Raw genomic sequence first — 19362 nt, 5'->3', positions numbered from 1 at the left:
CTGAGCTACATCAACAACAATACTATTGATATAAAACCTAAAGGAGACTGCGCTACATCAACAACACTCTGATATACAACCTAAAGGAGACTGAGCTACATCAACAACAATACTCTGATATACAACCTAAAGGAGACTGAGCTACATCAACAATACTCTGATATACAACCTAAAGGAGACTGAGCTACATCACCAACAATACTCTGATATACAACCTAAAGGAGACTGAGCTACATCACCAACAATACTCTGATATACAACCTAAAGGAGACTGAGCTACATCAACAATACTCTGATATACAACCTAAAGGAGACTGAGCTACATCACCAACAATACTGATAACAACCTAAAGGAGACTGATATACAACTGATATACAACCTAAAGGAGACTGAGCTACATCAACAACAATACTCTGATATACAACCTAAAGGAGACTGAGCTACATCACCAACAATACTCTGATATACAACCTAAAGGAGACTGAGCTACATCACCAACAATACTCTGATATACAACCTAAAGGAGACTGAGCTACATCACCAACAATACTCTGATATACAACCTAAAGGAGACTGAGCTACATCAACAACACTCTGATATACAACCTAAAGGAGACTGAGCTACATCAACAATACTCTGATATACAACCTAAAGGAGACTGAGCTACATCACCAACACTCTGATATACAACCTAAAGGAGAGGGTAGAGATATGCTATGATGCACTCTTTGGAAGTTGCACGATAACAGCCCTGTACCGAAGATTATATTTAGAGTTAATGGCTCAGTTATACAGTATTTGCAAATACTGCTCATCTCAAACATACTTTATTTTCACATGTAGATTAGAAGTGCGGATGTGTAGCATTTGCAATTTAATCTTTACAGCCTTACAACAAAACATGACAAGTGAGGAATGATTGTTAAAAATATTTATGGAATTTCTCACGTTAAAATGATCCGAGTTATCATAAGTACATCCAGTAATAATGTCTATGTGCCAAATGGCAACCTATACTTTATAGTGCACTACATTGGACCAGGGTCAAATAGGGCTTTGGTCAAAAGTAGTGCACTATGTAGGTAATAGGGTGTTATTTGGGATTACAACCTGCATGTTTTATCAGCTCCAGGATAATGAATTGTACAAAGAAAGAGACCATCTCCATTTTACATTATTTACAATGAATACAGAAATGTTAATGGTACTCAATAGTTAAATACTGATATACAGCGTTGGGGATCAGTTTCATTTAGATTCAGGTAGGAAACTGAAATTCCAATTAAATTGTTCCTCATTAAAAAGCTTTGAGAATAAATGTGAATATCAGTTTAGTTCCTGAATTGAAATGGAACTGAGCCCAAGGCTGGCTGATATAAAGGCTGTTATTCCCAGAGATTCAGAGCTACAGACGTACTCTCATATCATTGTACTGATAGTCAAGAAGTACCTGCAGCATTTCAACCATAGATTTGTCTGAATCACAAAGCCAATACTTCACATCATGGACATTATAAATCATTTCAATAAATGACCTACACAGCAGACAGGAAATGTGACAAGTAGATCATCAAAAGGCTGAATCAGACTGCCGAAACATTCCCCTCTATTTAAACTATAAGGCAGTATTAGCCTACGTGGCTGGAAGTACCGGTTCCCATTAGTTCATTCTGATAATAAATAATAATCAACTAAAATATGTCAGTGATGGCCATTTCAGATTCAAATTAAATTGACATCAAGATAATAAGAAATGTTGCAAATGACAGAGGCTTAGAATGACAAAGAAGATTTACTAGTAGGCCAAGATATTAGAGGTCGACCGATTAAATCGGAATGGCCGATTAATTAGGGCCGATTTCAAGTTTCAGATTGTTATGAAAATCGGTATTTTGGGGCGTCGATTTGCAGATTTAAAAAAAAAAAAAACATTTAAAAAAATGATTTATACCTTTATTTAACTAGGCAAGTCAGTTAAGAACACATTCTTACTTTCAATGACGGCCTAGAAACGGTGGGTTAACTGCCTCGTTCAGGGGCAGAACGACAGATTGTCACCTGTCAGCTCGGGGGATCCAATCTTGCAACCTTACAGTTAACTAGTCCAACGCAATAACGACCTGCCTCTCTCTCGTTGCACTCCACAAGGAGCCTATTACGCGAATGCAGTAAGCCAAGGTAAGTTGCTAGCTAGCATTAAACTTATCTTATAAAAAACAATCAATCACAAGTTAACTACACATGGTTCATGATATTACTAGATATTATCTAGCGTATCCTGTGTTGCATATAATCTGACTGAGCATACAAGCATACAAGTATCTAAGTATCGGACTGAGCGGTGGTAGGCATATTTGTGCGTTTTGCCAGCAGCTCTTCATTGTGCGTCAAGCATTGCGCTGCTAATGACTTCAAGCCTATCAACTCCCGAGATTAGGCTGGTGTTACCGATGTGAAAAGGCTAGGTAGTTAGCGCGCACTAATAGCATTTCAAACGTCACTCGCTCTGAGCCTTCTAGTAGTTGTTCCCCTTGCTCTGCATGGGTAACGCTGCTTCGATGGTGGCTGTTGACGTTCTGTTGCTGGTTCGAGCCCAGGGAGGAGCGAGGAGAGGGACGGAAGCTATACTGTTACACTGGCAATACTAAAGTGCCTATAAGAACATCCAATAGTCAAAGGTTAATGAAATACAAAAGAGGGAAATAGTCCTATAATTCCCATAAAAACAACAACCTAAAACTTCTTACCTGGGAATATTGAAGACTCATGTTAAAAGGAACCACCAGCTTTCATAAGTTCTCATGTTCTGAGCAAGGAACTTAAATGTTAGCTTTCTTACATGGCACATATTGCACTTTTACTTTCTTCTCCAACACTTTGTTTTTGCATTATTTAAACCAAATTGAACATGTTTCATTATTTAGTTGAGGCTAAATTGATTTTATTGATGTATTATATTAAGTTAAAATAAGTGTTCATTCAGTATTGTTGTAATTATCATTACTACAAATAAATCAATCAATAAAAATCGGCCGATTAATCGGTTTCTACTTTTTTGGTCCTCCAATAATCGGTATCGGCATTGAAAAATCATAATCAGTCGACCTCTACTAGAAATATCTGGGACGCGTTCATTTTAGGGCCTGCAACGGAAAACATTTTAAAACATTTTGCAACTGAAAACGAAAATGATTGTTTCCATTGTCCAAGTGCCGTTTCAGTCCATTTTCATCCGTTTGGTGCCTAATGAACACGACCCAGGTCTGCGAACAGGACAGGGCATGGACCAAGAGCCCTATTCAAACTGGTGCCCAGGCTATCTGGTGTTTCCTTGAGTAGTACGTCACTCAAAGCATGCAAGTGGGATTTATTTTTTAAACCAGCCTTGATCGAATAGGGCCCAAAATATCTATTTTTAAACCAGACTTGATTGAAAAGGACCAATATATGTATTTTTAAACCAGACTTGATTGAAAAAGGGACCAATATCTATATTTTTCAACGAAACCTCTGCCAGAGCTGTGTTAGTAGAGTAGCATAGCCTTTTTTTTTGTTAAGATTAGCATTGCAGTGGCCACTGATGGTCATTCCGCTTTATTGCTGCATACCATGGAATGATGGCAATGGCGGTCTCTTGTTCTGGCCTGTTACAACGTACCTGCATATCATGGCACTATAGCCATTCATTCATTAAACTGTAGTAGGACAAACATTACATCACTACTACAACCCCTCCCCCAGGTCTATTATATGTAAACATCCCAAAGTCACTTGCAAAATAGTTTGCATACGTCTTTGGCTGAGTGCATTGAAGGCAATAGCTGCGTGGACAATTACAATTGATCTCAAACCCCCGGGACGCGTACCAAATGTCAATCCTATTCCCTATTTAGTGCACTACTTTTGACCAGGGTTGGCACCCTATTCCCTATTTAGTGCACTACTTTTGACCAGGGTTGGCACCCTATTCTCTATTTAGTGCACTACTTTTGACCAGGGTTGGCACCCTATTCCCTATTTAGTGCACTACTTTTGATCAGGGTTGGAACACTATTCTCTATTTAGTGCACTACTTTTGATCAGGGTTGGCACCATATTCCCTTTTTAGTGCACTACTTTTGACCAGGGTGGGGGCATAGAAAGTATGGGTTCTCTGAAGTAGTGCACTATATAGTCAATATGCTGCCATTTGGGATATACACGCCATGTATAGAAACAGAATCAGGTCAAATGGACTCTGCCCCTAAACTTTAGATGACGTTCTATTCGATGCGATTGGAACTTGGGTCTGTTGGAATATTCCTGCTCAGTCTATCCATCCTCTTTCATGTCCTCTTCGTGATAAGAACATCTTATTCTAGGTAGGACTGCTATGTACAAGCATTTGTACCGCCACCATTCACATAAATATCCTTATCATTTATAATCTATTTCATTTAAAAACTACTTGGTCCTTCATGTTTCAGAAATAATTTTAAAAGTTCACAGTATACCTTATAAAGGTTCTACATTAGTACAGGTCATCTGCCGTATACTGTAGCTTGAATTGCAGCTATGATCAAATCTGTTGGGGTAGAACCGGATACTCTAATTTACCCGCCAGAGAACGGGTCGACGTTATACTTAACTAATGGACTTATTAGTATTACACGCAAACCCATCTTGAATCTTGTGACCATGAACCACTTTTAAAAGTTTGCATAGATAGAAACCTTTAAAACGGACCAATTAATGCTGAAATTGACAGATGTACTCAATCAGAAAGCTGATTATTGGGAGCTTCACATCTTTCCACATGGGGGAGGGGGAGGGGGACGATATGGGCCATTTAATCTGATAGCTTATCTTCTTCATTCCCCCCCAGATAGATGGGAGTCCGTTTAGTAAAAGAAGCGCTGCCTAGATGTCAGTCGATGTATTGTGCCAGCCACCTGAAGCCATCTCCATAGCCCTGCTTCTTCAGGACACTGCACATGAAAATCTCCAGAGGTCGTGCCTGCAGATCCTTCAACGAAACGTTACCCTGGAGAACAACAACAGGAACAAGCTGTTATAAAAGACCACTCCAGCAACTTCACCTTTTTCTGCTGAAAAACATTATCCCAAGTCTAAATATAGTAATGTACACACACGTAAGGTAAAATAAAAAGAAGAAGAATGTTTTACCCACCAGTGCCATGTCAGAAACTATTCAGACCCCTTGACCTTTGATTTTTAGGTTACAGCCTTATTCTAAAAATGTATTCAATTATTTGTTTTCCTCATCAATCTATCTCTACTTGCACATTCATCTTCTGCCGATCTACCGTTCCAGTGTTTAATTGCTATATTGTAATTACTTCGCCACCATGGCCTATTTATTCCCTTATCTTACCTCATTTGCACTCACTGTATATATACTTTTTGTTTTCTTTTGTTCTACTGTATTATTGACTGTATGTTTTGTTTATTCCATGTGTAACTCTGTGTTGTTGTATGTGTCAAATTGCTACGCTTTATCTTGGCCAGGTCGCAGTTGCAAATGAGAACTTGTTCTCAACTAGCCTACCTGGTTAAATAAAAGTGAAATTTAAAAAAATATTTATAAATACACACAACACTGCATAATAAAGCAACAACAGGTTTTTTTTTTTTGCAAATTTATATAAAAATAATAAAAATAATAAATGAACTAATTTCCATAAGTATTCAGACCCTTTGTTATGAGACTTCAAATTGAGCTCAGGTGCATCCTGTTTCCATTGATCATCCTTCAGATGTTTCTACAACTTGATTGGAGTCCACCTATAGTAAATTAAATTGATTGGACATGATTTGGAAAGACACACCTGTGTGTGCTACAGTTGGCAGTGCATGTCAGAGAAAAAAAACCAAGCCATGAGGTTGAAGGAATTGTCCGTAGAGCCCCGAGACAGGATTGTGTAAAGGCACAGATCTGGGGAAGGGTACCAAAAAATGTCTGCAGCATTGAAGGTCCCCAAGAATACAGAGGCCACCATCATTCGTAAATGGAAGAAGTTTGGAACCACCAAGACTCTTCCTAGAGCTGGCCGCCTGGCAAAACTGACCAATCAGGGGAGAAGGGACTTTGTCAGGGAGGTGACCAAGAACCCAATGGTCAGTCTGACAGAGCTCCAGAGTTCCTCTGTGGAGATGGGAGAACCTTCCAGAAGGACAACCATCCCTTCAGCATTACACCAATCAGGCTTTAATGGCAGAGTGGCCAGAAGGAAGCCACTCCTCCGTAAAAAGGCACACGACAGCCCATTTGGAGTTTGCCAAAAGGCACCTAAAGAGACTGACCATGAGAAACAAGATTCTCTGGTCTGATGAAACCAAGATTGAACTCTTTGGCCTGAATGCCAAGTGTCACGTCTGGAGGAAAACCTGGCACCATCCCTACGGTGAAGCATGGTGGTGGCAGCATCATGCTGTGGGGATGATTTTCAGCGGCAGGGACTGGGAGACTAGTCAGGACCGAGGGAAAGATGAACGTAGCAAAGCAGAGAGAGATCCTTGATGAAAACCTGTTCAGGAGCTCAGACTGGGGCAGAGATTCACCTTCCAACAGGACAATGACCCTAAGCACACAGCCAAGACAAAGCAGGAGTGGCTTCAGGACAAGTCTCTGAATGTCCTTGAGTGGCCCAGCCAGAGCCCAGACTTGAACCTGATCAAACATCTTTGGAAAGACCTGAAAATAGCTGTGCAGCCATCCAACCTGACAAAGCTTGAGAGGATCTTCAGAGAAGAATGGGAGAAACTCCCCAAACACAGGCGTGCCAAGCTTGTAATGTCATATCCAAGAAGACTCAAGGCTATAATCTCTGCTTCAACAAAGTACTGAGTAAAGAGTCTGAATACTTTAACATTTAAAAAAAAAAAATACCCCTTTTTCTCCTCCTCGTCCTCCGATACACAACCCAACCAAGCAGCACTGCTTCTTAACACAGCACGCATCCAACCCGGAAGCCAGACGCACCAATGTGTCAGAGGAGACACCGTGCGATGAGAAAAGGATATCCCTACCGGCCAAGCCCTCCCTAACCCGGACGACGCTAGGCCAATTGTGCGTCGCTCCCACGGACCTCCCGGTCGCGGCCGGTTGCAACAGAGCCTGGGCGCGAACCCAGAGTCTCTGGTGGCACAGCTGGCGCTGCAGTACAGCGCCCTTAACCACTGCGCCACCCGGGAGGCCCCGGGTCTGAATACTTATGTAAAATGTGATATTTTCCTTTTTTTTAATGAATTTACACAAATTTCTAAAAACCTGTTTTTGATTTTGTCATTATATGGTATTGTGTGTAGCTTGATGAGGAAAGGCTGTAACGTGTAGAAGTGTGGGAAAAAGTTGAGTGGTCTGAATACCTTCCGAAGGGCACTGTGCCTGGACCACCTATTGAGATGGGGCTTTTGTTAAGTAAAATCAGGTGATAAATGAGGTGAAAATAGACTGGAGTAGCAATAACATTTTCTACAGCATATCTAAAGAACGTGAATACTGTACCACACACACACATCATTCAGACACACACACACACGTTGGTTGTGTTACACACTCATCTGAAATGGACTTTAAAAAAAAAAGATAATGATAATATAATAATGATAATGATACAATAATAATGATACAATAATAATAATACAATAATAATGATACAATAATAATGATAATGATACAATAATAATAATACAATAATAATGATACAATAATAATGATAAATAATAATAATGATACAATAATAATGATAATGATACAATAATAATAATAATGATACAATAATAATAATAATACAATAATAATAACAAATAATAATAATACAATAATAATACAATAATAATAATGATACAATAATAATAATAATGATAATAATAATAATAATAATAATAATAATAAATAATAATAATAATGAATAATAATAATAATAATAATAATAATGATAATAATAATAATAATAATAATAATAATAATAATACAATAATAATAATAATAATAATGATAACAATAATAATAATGATACAATAATAATGATAATGATACAATAATAATAATAACAATAATAATAATAATAATAATAATAATAATGATAATAATAATAATACAATAATAATAATACAATAATAATAATAATAATAATAATAATAATAATAATAATAATAATAATACATAATAATAATAATAATAATAATGATAATGATAATAATAATAATAATAATAATAATAATAATAATAATAATAATAATAATAATAATAATAATAATAATAATAATAATAATAATAATAATAATAATAATAATAATAATAATAATAATAATAATAATAATGATACAATAATATGATACAATAATAATAATAATAATAAATAATAATAATAATAATAATAATGATAATAATAATAATAATAAATAATAATAATAATAATACAATAATAATGATACAATATAATAATGATACAATAATAATGATAATAATAATAATAATAATGATAATAATAATAATAATAATAATAATAATAATAATAATAATGATACAATAATAAATAATAATAATAATAATAATAATAATAATAATAAATAATAATGATATAATAATAATAAATAATGATAATAATAATGATAATGATACAATAATAAATAATAATAATGATACATAATAATAATAATAATAATAATAATAATAATGATAATGATACAATAATAATGATACAATAATAATAATAATAATAATAATAATAAATAATAATAATAATAATAATAATAATAATAATGATACAATAATAATAATAATAATAATAATAATAATGATACAATAATAATGATAATAATAATAATAATAATAATAATAATGATACAATAATAATGATACAATAATAATAATAATAATAATAATAATAATAATAATAATGATACAATAATAATAATAATAATAATAATAATGATACAATAATAATGATACAATAATAATAATAATAATAATAATAATAATGATACAATAATAATGATAATGATACAATAATAATAATAATGATACAATAATAATGATACAATAATAATAATAATGATACAATAATAACTACAATAAATAATAAATAATGATAATAATAATGAACAATAATAAATAATGATACAATAATAATGATACAATAATAATAATAATGATACAATAATAATGATAATGATACAATAATAATGATACAATAATAATAATAATGATACAATAATAATAATAATGATACAATAATAATAATAATGATACAATAATAATGATACAATAATAATAATAATGATACAATAATAATAATAATAATAATGATACAATAATAATGATAATAATAATAATGATACAATAATAATGATACAATAATAATGATAATGATACAATAATAATGATACAATAATAATGATACAATAATAATAATAATGATACAATAATAATGATACAATAATAATGATACAATAATAATAATAATGATACAATAATAATGATAATGATACAATAATAATGATAATGATACAATAATAATGATACAATAATAATAATAATGATACAATAATAATGATACAATAATAATGATCCAATAATAATAATAATGATACAATAATATGATGGATACAATAATAATGATAATGATACAATAATAATGATAATAATAATAATAATAATAATAATAATGATACAATAAATAATGATAATAATAAATAAATACATGATACAATAATAATGATAATGATACAATAATAATGATAATGATACAATACAATAATAATAATGATACAATAATAATGATACAATAATAATAATAATAATACAACAATAATGATAACACAATAATAATGATACAAATAATAATAATAATATGAAATAATAATGATAATAATAATGATACAATAATAAATAATGATACAAGATGCTGACAATAATAATGATAATATAATAATGATAATGATACAATAATAATAATAATGATACAATAATAATGATAATATAATAATGATAATAATGATACAATAATAATAATAATGATACAATAATAATGATAAAATAATGATAATAATGATACAATAATAATGATACAATAATGATAATAATGATACAATAATAATGATACAAAATAATGATAGATAATAATAATGATACAATAATAATGATATCAAGATGATGACAATAATAATAATAATGATACAATAATAATGATAATGATCATAGATGATGACAATAAAATGATAATATAATAATGATAATGATACAATAATGATAATAATGATACAATAATAATGATAATGATACAATAATAATAATAATGATACAATAATAATGATAATATAATAATGATAATGATACAATAATGATAATAATGATACAATAATAATGATAATGATACAATAATAATGATAATGATACAATAATAATGACCAAAATAATGAAAGATACAATAATAATGTCAATAATAATAATAAAACAATAAAAGATACAATAATAATGATAATGATCAAGATAATGATAAATAATAATGACAATAATAATGATAATGATACAATAATGCTGACCAATAATAATGATAATGATACAATAATAATGATAAGATACTGAATAATAATGATAATGATACAATAATAATGATACAATAATAATGATAATAAAACAATAATAATAATAATGATACAATAATAATAATAATGATACAATAATAATGATAATGATACAATAATAATAATAATAATGCTAGAATAATAATGATACAATAATAATGATAATGATACAATAATAATAATAATAATGGTACAATAATAATAATAATGATGATCAATAATAATGATACAAATAATAAAAGACAATAATAATGTCATAATGATACCAAATAATAAGATAAGACAATAATAATGATCACAATAATAATAATAATGAGATGCTGAATAATAATGATACAATAATAATGATACAATAATAATAATAATGATACAATAATAATAATACAATAATAATGATACAATAAAAATAATAATGGTACAATAATAATAATAATGATGATACAAATTCCATAGGCTACATCTATCTCTATGCTTACCTTTCCAGTGCATTGTCCATCGAGAACGAACGCCTCTCTCAGTCCCCCTTCACTGATGGCTTCAGGACGGTCTATCTTGTTACCCAGGACCAGCACAGGCACAGAGAGGATGGTCTCATCTGCTAACAGAGCCTAAACAAACACCAACACACACACACACAGGAAAGAGGTTGAGTAATGAGACAGATGGGACAGTGAGAATGTTTGTTGTGTGTCCTGGTGTAACCTGCCTCAACTGGGCTGCCTCAACGCGTGGGTTTTGTGTATGCATTTTTCACAATGAATCTTGATAAATTAGACACATTGTGAGCAGCGGAAGTGACCTACATCAAGTTCGATCTTGGATTCTGTAAGGCGGTCGTGGTCGGCACAGTCAACCAGAAAGACAACTCCATTGATAGCCGGCAGGTAGTTCTTCCAAACTCTTCTAGCTGTGAAAGAGACAGAAGATGTAGCACATGAGGTAATGTGTCAAGATGCTGACCAAACCCTAGAAAGACAATGTAAAGTGTCAAGATGCTGACCAAACCCTAGAAAGACAATGTAATGTGTCAAGATGCTGACCAAACCCTAGAAAGACAATGTAATGAGTCAAGATGCTGACCAAACCCTAGAAAGACAATGTAATGAGTCAAGATGCTGACCAAACCCTAGAAAGACACGATGTAATGAGTCAAGATGCTGACCAAACCCTAGAAAGACAATGTAATGTGTCAAGATGCTGACCAAACCCTAGAAAGACAATGTAATGAGTCAAGATGCTGACCAAACCCTAGAAAGACAATGTAATGTGTCAAGATGCTGACCAAACCCTAGAAAGACAATGTAATGTGTCAAGATGCTGACCAAACCCTAGAAAGACAATGTAATGAGTCAAGATGCTGACCAAACCCTAGAAAGACAATGTAATGAGTCAAGATGCTGACCAAACCCTAGAAAGACAATGTAATGAGTCAAGATGCTGACCAAACCCTAGAAAGACAATGTAATGTGTCAAGATGCTGACCAAACCCTAGAAAGACAATGTAATGTGTCAAGATGCTGACCAAACCCTAGAAAGACACGATGTAATGAGTCAAGATGCTGACCAAACCCTAGAAAGACAATGTAATGTGTCAAGATGCTGACCAAACCCTAGAAAGACAATGTAATGAGTCAAGATGCTGACCAAACCCTAGAAAGACAATGTAATGTGTCAAGATGCTGACCAAACCCTAAAAAGACAATGTAATGTGTCAAGATGCTGACCAAACCCTAGAAAGACAATGTAATGAGTCAAGATGCTGACCAAACCCTAGAAAGACAATGTAATGTGTCAAGATGCTGACCAAAACCCTAGAAAGACACGATGTAATGAGTCAAGATGCTGACCAAACCCTAGAAAGACACGATGTAATGAGTCAAGATGCTGACCAAACCCTAGAAAGACAATGTAATGTGTCAAGATGCTGACCAAACCCTAGAAAGACAATGTAATGAGTCAAGATGCTGACCAAACCCTAGAAAGACAATGTAATGTGTCAAGATGCTGACCAAAACCCTAGAAAGACACGATGTAATGAGTCAAGATGCTGACCAAACCCTAGAAAGACAATGTAATGTGTCAAGATGCTGACCAAACCCTAGAAAGACAATGTAATGAGTCAAGATGCTGACCAAACCCTAGAAAGACAATGTAATGAGTCAAGATGCTGACCAAACCCTAGAAAGACAATGTAATGTGTCAAGATGCTGACCAAACCCTAGAAAGACAATGTAATGTGTCAAGATGCTGACCAAACCCTAGAAAGACAATGTAATGAGTCAAGATGCTGACCAAACCCTAGAAAGACAATGTAATGTGTCAAGATGCTGACCAAACCCTAGAAAGACAATGTAATGTGTCAAGATGCTGACCAAACCCTAGAAAGACACGATGTAATGAGTCAAGATGCTGACCAAACCCTAGAAAGACAATGTAATGTGTCAAGATGCTGACCAAACCCTAGAAAGACAATGTAATGAGTCAAGATGCTGACCAAACCCTAGAAAGACAATGTAATGTGTCAAGATGCTGACCAAACCCTAGAAAGACACGATGTAATGAGTCAAGATGCTGACCAAACCTAGAAAGACAATGATAATGAGTCAAGATGACCAAACCCTAGAAAGACAATGTAATGTGTCAAGATGCTGACCAAACCCTAGAAAGACAATGTAATGTGTCAAGATGCTGACCAAACCCTAGAAAGACAATGTAATGTGTCAAGATGCTGACCAAACCCTAGAAAGACAATGTAATGAGTCAAGATGCTGACCAAACCCTAGAAAGACAATGTAATGAGTCAAGATGCTGACCAATCCCTAGAAAGACGCAGTGTCCAACCTAGTTAGGTCGAAGTCTTACCTTGTACGTGGCCTCCCAGATCAAACGTGGTGAATGTCATTCCAGCTATCGTCAACTCTTCCGATGCTTCAGGGAGAAACAAAACACATTTAAAAAACGACTGACATTGTGTTCACTGCCGTTATTGGGACGTTAAAAACAACACAATAAAGTAGTTTGAGATGATGCCGCCTACTTGGATGCAACGTGGGCACATGCTGTCCAAGTCGGTCATCTTTCAGCATATGCAGAAGGGTTGTTTTACCAGCATTATCCAACCCCAGGAAAACCAACTTTCCAGATTTTTTGTACAAACCTGGGAAAGCACATTGACAAGTTCATTCAACTTTTGAGTTGTAAAAACACACCACCACTCATTGTGACATGCAGTACTATACTGATCAGGCTGGGTATAATGTGTGGAACGTTCCAACAGGAATCTGTTCCAAAAACTTTATAAAATAACAAGGATGCCCACAAACAACGTATATAAAGTTGTATAGCGGCAGCATAAGATACCGGGTAGAGAGGGTGGGCTATTTTGTTACGTTTTATACCCACCCTGTTGATAATAAATGTATACCTCACTCTACTGACAAACATTAAGAATAAGCTACCTAGTTACTTGATTCCTAATTCGGCAGCTAGTTAGCGAGGTGAGTTGATCATGTTACTTTGTATTCGTTGTTTGTGGGCATCCTTGTTATTTACAATGTTTTTGGAACAGATTCTAGGTGGAACGTAACACACATTATACCCACCCTGCCGATAATACATTATACCCACCCTGTTGATAATACATTATACCCACCCTGCTGATAATACATTATACCCACCCTGTTGATAATACATTATACCCACCCTGTTGATAATACATTATACCCACCCTGCTGATAATACATTATACCCACCCTACTGATAATACATTATACCCACCCTGCTGATAATACATTATACCCACCCTGCTGATAATACATTATACCCACCCTGTTGATAATACATTATACCCACCCTACTGATAACACATTATACCCACCCTGTTGATAATACATTATACCCACCCTACTGATAATACATTATACCCACCCTACTGATAATACATTATACCCACCCTGCTGATAATACATTATACCCACCCTGCTGATAATACATTATACCCACCCTGCTGATAATACATTATACCCACCCTGTTGATAATACATTATACCCACCCTGCCGATAATACATTATACCCACCCTGCCGATAATACATTATACCCACCCTACTGATAATACATTATACCCACCCTACTGATAATACATTATACCCACCCTACTGATAATACATTATACCCACCCTGCTGATAATACATTATACCCACCCTGCTGATAATATATTTGAAGTCATTGACGTGAAATCAGAGATTACCTAAAAACTGTAGCACACCACTAAAGCCTCTGTAGAGCCAATCAAAGAGGAATGACATTTCACTGGTCTTTGCCTAAGAAAGAAAACAATCGGGAAGTTAGATAGCTAGTTAGCTAGCTAGTTAGCACACTGACAACTTGTCAAGACGGGATCAACTTGTCTCACTGGATCAGCAGTATTTTTTACATTTGCATCATGACTATATTGATAGCTACAGACTCTCTTTACACAAATGCATTTGTTACTGATGCTAGCCAGCTTTAGGTTTATCAACAACAATTACAAGTATTTTCTTATCCTAGCATGCTATTAGTTAGCACCAGCTGATCGCTAACTTAGCTTGCTATCTCGGCTACGTGGCTATCAGCTTATCTGAAATCCTGGCCTCATGTGGACTAAGGACTCTTAAGACAGACAGACAGCTCTCCCTTTCGAAGTAAATGTATGACGGAACACACGTAACCTTATGTAACTATATAAATGACTGAATATTTGTAATAAAGCTGCCAAAAGATTACCTGTCCCTGTCGACAATGACAGCTTTGGTTAGATTGTTTTTGCGGATTCGATCAACGAACAGCTGATTGTATTGTTCTTCGACGTGACTTCGGGAACTTCCTAACTACCCCGGTGGCGCATTAGCGCCGCCTGCTGTGCGGGAGTATATTGCATTTAAAAAACATTTTTTCATTTTATTTCACCTTTATTTAACCAGGTAGGCAAGTTGAGAACAAGTTCTCATTTACAATTGCGACCTGGCCAAAGCAGTTAGACACATACAACAACACAGAGTTACACATGGAGTAAAACAAACATACAGTCAATAATACAGTAGAAAGATAAGTCTATATACAATGTGAGCAAATGAGGTGAGATAAGGGAGGTAAAGGCAAAAAAGAAGGCCATGGTGGCAAAGTAAATACAATATAGCAAGTAAAACACTGGAATGGTAGATTTGCAGTGGAATAATGTGCAAAGTAGAGATAGAAATAATGGGGTACAAATAAATAGGGTTTATGGCATTCACCTTTCACCTATCTTTCCCATAAAATACCTCACATCCTCTGCATTATATCATTGGCATTATATTTAGACATTGCATCTAGTAGCTCCCATCGTTTCCTCTTGGCAGTGGAGGAGTGTTGGATGGAGTGATTCTTCAGCAGTTCTTTTCACGGTGTGATTTCCGGGGAAGAGTCAACTTCAAGGAAACCGATATTATTCAACACACCTGTTTAAACAGCTTTTCTTCTGTCTGCTATAAGGCTTGTGTTGTGATACAGGACCACTAGATATGAGTAAAGACCGTGTTCAGAACCGGAGGACGGGGATGTGATGATGGTATTTATTTGAAGATTTATGACAATTTTCCGATTTCAGAATCAAACAACATGATGCAAGACACGGTAAAGTGCAGAGGTTTAGACGGACTATAAAGGTCATATTGTTACACATTTGAGAAATATAATAAACATAAAGAACAGGCTTACTTGGTTGAGTACTTGTCATGTTAAGAGGACAAGCATCAATCACAATTCATACTAAAAATGGGAAACTGTAATTATACTACACATGTTTTCTGTCATTTTCAAGTATAATCTTCCGTTCAGGTGAGAAAACATTTTGGTCCAATCTGAAGGCTCTTCTTTCTGGGTCAGTTCACTTAGACATAGAACCATTTGTCAACTGAGAAAAGAAGTAGAAAATGTTCCATTGTAAGTGTGAAATCCAATAAAGTTGAATATATAGATATATAGATAACGTATAGAGATATTTTGTAAATAAATCACAGGTGTATTGAATTTAAATAAGATTAATTTCACGTCAAAGCACATACCAATTGAATTAACTAACCAAATAAATACACACCTGCACTTGGAATAGGGTCTTCAGGGCCAAAAACACATGCCTACAAGACAATATCATTATTATCAATATTATTTATCAAACACACATTAATATTACAGCTAAGCTGTTTTAGTAGGATAAGCCAAATAGTATGATAAGTGAAAGGAACTCACGGCATCAACAACAGCCTTAGCATCAGTAGTGGAACAGCAGAATGGACTGTCTGTGACACAGGTGTTGGTACTGGATCAGAAGATGGGAGAAAAACACAAATACAACTGTTTAATTTGAGAAGAAAGGGATGCCTCTGTAAAATAAAATATATAACTGTTTTAGTTTTTTAGTTGAGAAGACTCTGTAAAAACACAAATAGAACTGTTTGAGTTGAGAAGACTCTGTAAAAACACAAATAGAACTGTTTGAGTTGAGAAGACTCTGTAAAAACACAATTAGAACTGTTTGAGTTGAGAAGACTCTGTAAAAACACAAATAGAACTGTTTTAGTAAAAACAAGTCATTGACTGAACTAAACCATCTTATATGTCTTTATCGTTGTTAATTGTTACTTGTCTTCGTGGCAATGCCTCCGCATCACTGACAGCCTATTAAACAGACAGCTTTATTACACAGAGATTGTAAATCTATATCTCAGTCTCACCAGTTCAGTTCTCCAGCGTTGGTCTTTTTGGAGATCAGCGCCTTCCAAAACTCATGAGTTTCCTTGACTGTCTTAAGAGCAAAGTGCTGGGGGGAAACAGCATGTCAAATGATTCCCTGCATGGTTAAGAAAATAAAACTCTGCATACACCTCCACTATACTACTCTCTGTACTGAGCAGAAAGTATTTTGTGTCCCAAATGGCACCCTAGTCCCTTTATAGTGCACTTCTTTTGACCAGGGTCCATCAAAAGTAGTGCACTATGGGAATCGAGTTCCACCCTTGATATGTTTCAATATAAAAAAAGAGTAACAATGTCTACTTACATGGCAATACACTGTTTTATTCTATTGTGTGTGATTGAGTGTATACATTTATTTTTTTACCTTTATTTAACTAGGCAAGTCAGTTAAGAACAAATTGGTATTTACAATGGCAGCCAAGGAACAGTGGGTTAACTACCTGTTCAGGGGAAGAATGACCTTGTCAGCTCAGGGATTTGAACTTGCAACCTTCCGGTTACTAGTCCAACACTTTAACCACTAGGCTACCCTGCCGCCTGTCCTATGAGTGATTTAGAGCAGGGATGTCAAAGCATTGTTTTTAGTCCGGAGGGCCGCACTGAAAATCGGTTACATTTCCACGCCGTCAAAATTAGCCAAAAATGTTCCTCTTACCACAGTGTGAGGAATTTTCCATGCTTCCTGACTGTCTAGTTTTCATTTGGGTGATTATTATCACTACTACACAGTCAGGAAACTCTATGACTGTAGGGCCATTATCACTGCTACACAGTCAGGAAACTCTATGACTGTAGGGCCATTATCACTGCTACACAGTCAGGAAACTCTATGACTGTAGGGCCATTATCACTACTACACAGTCAGGAAACTCTATGACTGTAGGGCCATTATCACTACTACACAGTCAGGAAACTCTATGACTGTAGGGCCATTATCACTACTACACAGTCAGGAAACTCTATGACTGTAGGGCCATTATCACTACTACACAGTCAGGAAACTCTATGACTGTAGGGCCATTATCACTACTACACAGTCAGGAAACTCTATGACTGTAGGGCCATTATCACTGCTACAGTCAGGAAACTCTATGACTGAAGGGCCATTATCACTGCTACACAGTCAGGAAACTCTATGACTGTAGGGCCATTATCACTACTACACAGTCAGAAAACTCTATGACTGTAGGGCCATTATCACTACTACAGTCAGGAAAAACTGTATCACTACTACACAGTCAGGAAACTCTATGACTGTAGGGCCATTATCACTACTACACAGTCAGGAAACTCTATGACTGTAGGGCCATTATCACTACTACAGTCAGGAAACTGTATCACTACTACACAGTCAGGAAACTCTATGACTGTAGGGCCATTATCACTACTACACAGTCAGGAAACTCTATGACTGTAGGGCCATTATCACTACTACAGTCAGGAAACTCTATGACTGTAGGGCCATTATCACTACTACACAGTCAGGAAACTCTATGACTGTAGGGCCATTATCACTACTACACAGTCAGGAAACTCTATGACTGTAGGGCCATTATCACTACTACACAGTCAGGAAACTCTATGACTGTAGGGCCATTATCACTGCTACAGTCAGGAAACTCTATGACTGAAGGGCCATTATCACTGCTACACAGTCAGGAAACTCTATGACTGTAGGGCCATTATCACTACTACACAGTCAGAAAACTCTATGACTGTAGGGCCATTATCACTACTACAGTCAGGAAACTGTATCACTACTACACAGTCAGGAAACTCTATGACTGTAGGGCCATTATCACTACTACACAGTCAGGAAACTCTATGACTGTAGGGCCATTATCACTACTACAGTCAGGAAACTGTATCACTACTACACAGTCAGGAAACTCTATGACTGTAGGGCCATTATCACTACTACACAGTCAGGAAACTCTATGACTGTAGGGCCATTATCACTACTACAGTCAGGAAACTCTATGACTGTAGGGCC

At 35.0% G+C, this 19362-nt stretch overlaps 2 protein-coding genes across 2 annotated transcripts in view; both read right to left on the bottom strand.

Moving 5' to 3' along the window:
• Positions 1-918: 918 nt before the first annotated feature.
• Positions 919-15455, bottom strand: sar1aa (secretion associated, Ras related GTPase 1Aa). The gene is made up of 7 exons (XM_065022975.1): positions 15360-15455; positions 14842-14914; positions 13630-13749; positions 13455-13520; positions 11396-11499; positions 11069-11200; positions 919-5025 (listed from the first exon to the last, which is right to left on the bottom strand). Exons 2-7 carry the CDS (start codon positions 14897-14899, stop codon positions 4909-4911), a joined length of 597 nt encoding a protein of 198 aa, XP_064879047.1. The 5' UTR covers positions 14900-14914; positions 15360-15455; the 3' UTR covers positions 919-4908.
• A 709-nt stretch (positions 15456-16164) lies between these two features.
• Positions 16165-19362, bottom strand: part of ppa1a (inorganic pyrophosphatase 1a) — a 13681-nt gene continuing 10483 nt past the window's right edge. Inside the window, exons 8-11 of the mRNA XM_065022974.1 lie at positions 17348-17433; positions 16863-16932; positions 16711-16750; positions 16165-16527 (exon numbers count right to left, since the gene is read on the bottom strand). Of these exons, the coding sequence (XP_064879046.1) occupies positions 16505-16527; positions 16711-16750; positions 16863-16932; positions 17348-17433 (219 nt within the window). The 3' untranslated portion in view covers positions 16165-16504. The remainder of the gene's footprint in view (positions 16528-16710; positions 16751-16862; positions 16933-17347; positions 17434-19362) is intronic.

The sequence above is a fragment of the Oncorhynchus nerka genome, linkage group LG10 (genome assembly GCF_034236695.1).
Source record: "Oncorhynchus nerka isolate Pitt River linkage group LG10, Oner_Uvic_2.0, whole genome shotgun sequence".
Lineage (NCBI taxonomy): Eukaryota > Metazoa > Chordata > Actinopteri > Salmoniformes > Salmonidae > Oncorhynchus > Oncorhynchus nerka.
Note: the sequence above shows the minus strand (reverse complement) of the source record. Positions and strands in the feature narration are given on the sequence as shown.

Excerpts from the sequence above, each read along its gene's own strand:
- sar1aa (XM_065022975.1), bottom strand. The coding sequence starts at position 14,899 with ATGTCATTCCTCTTTGATTGGCTCTACAGAGGCTTTAGTGGTGTGCTA. Across the intron at positions 11,201-11,395 it reads AATCCAAGATCGAACTTGAT|GCTCTGTTAGCAGATGAGAC; the intron begins GTAGGTCACTTC and ends GTGTTTGTTTAG. Across the intron at positions 5,026-11,068 it reads ATGGACAATGCACTGGAAAG|GGTAACGTTTCGTTGAAGGA; the intron begins GTAAGCATAGAG and ends GTTGTTCTCCAG.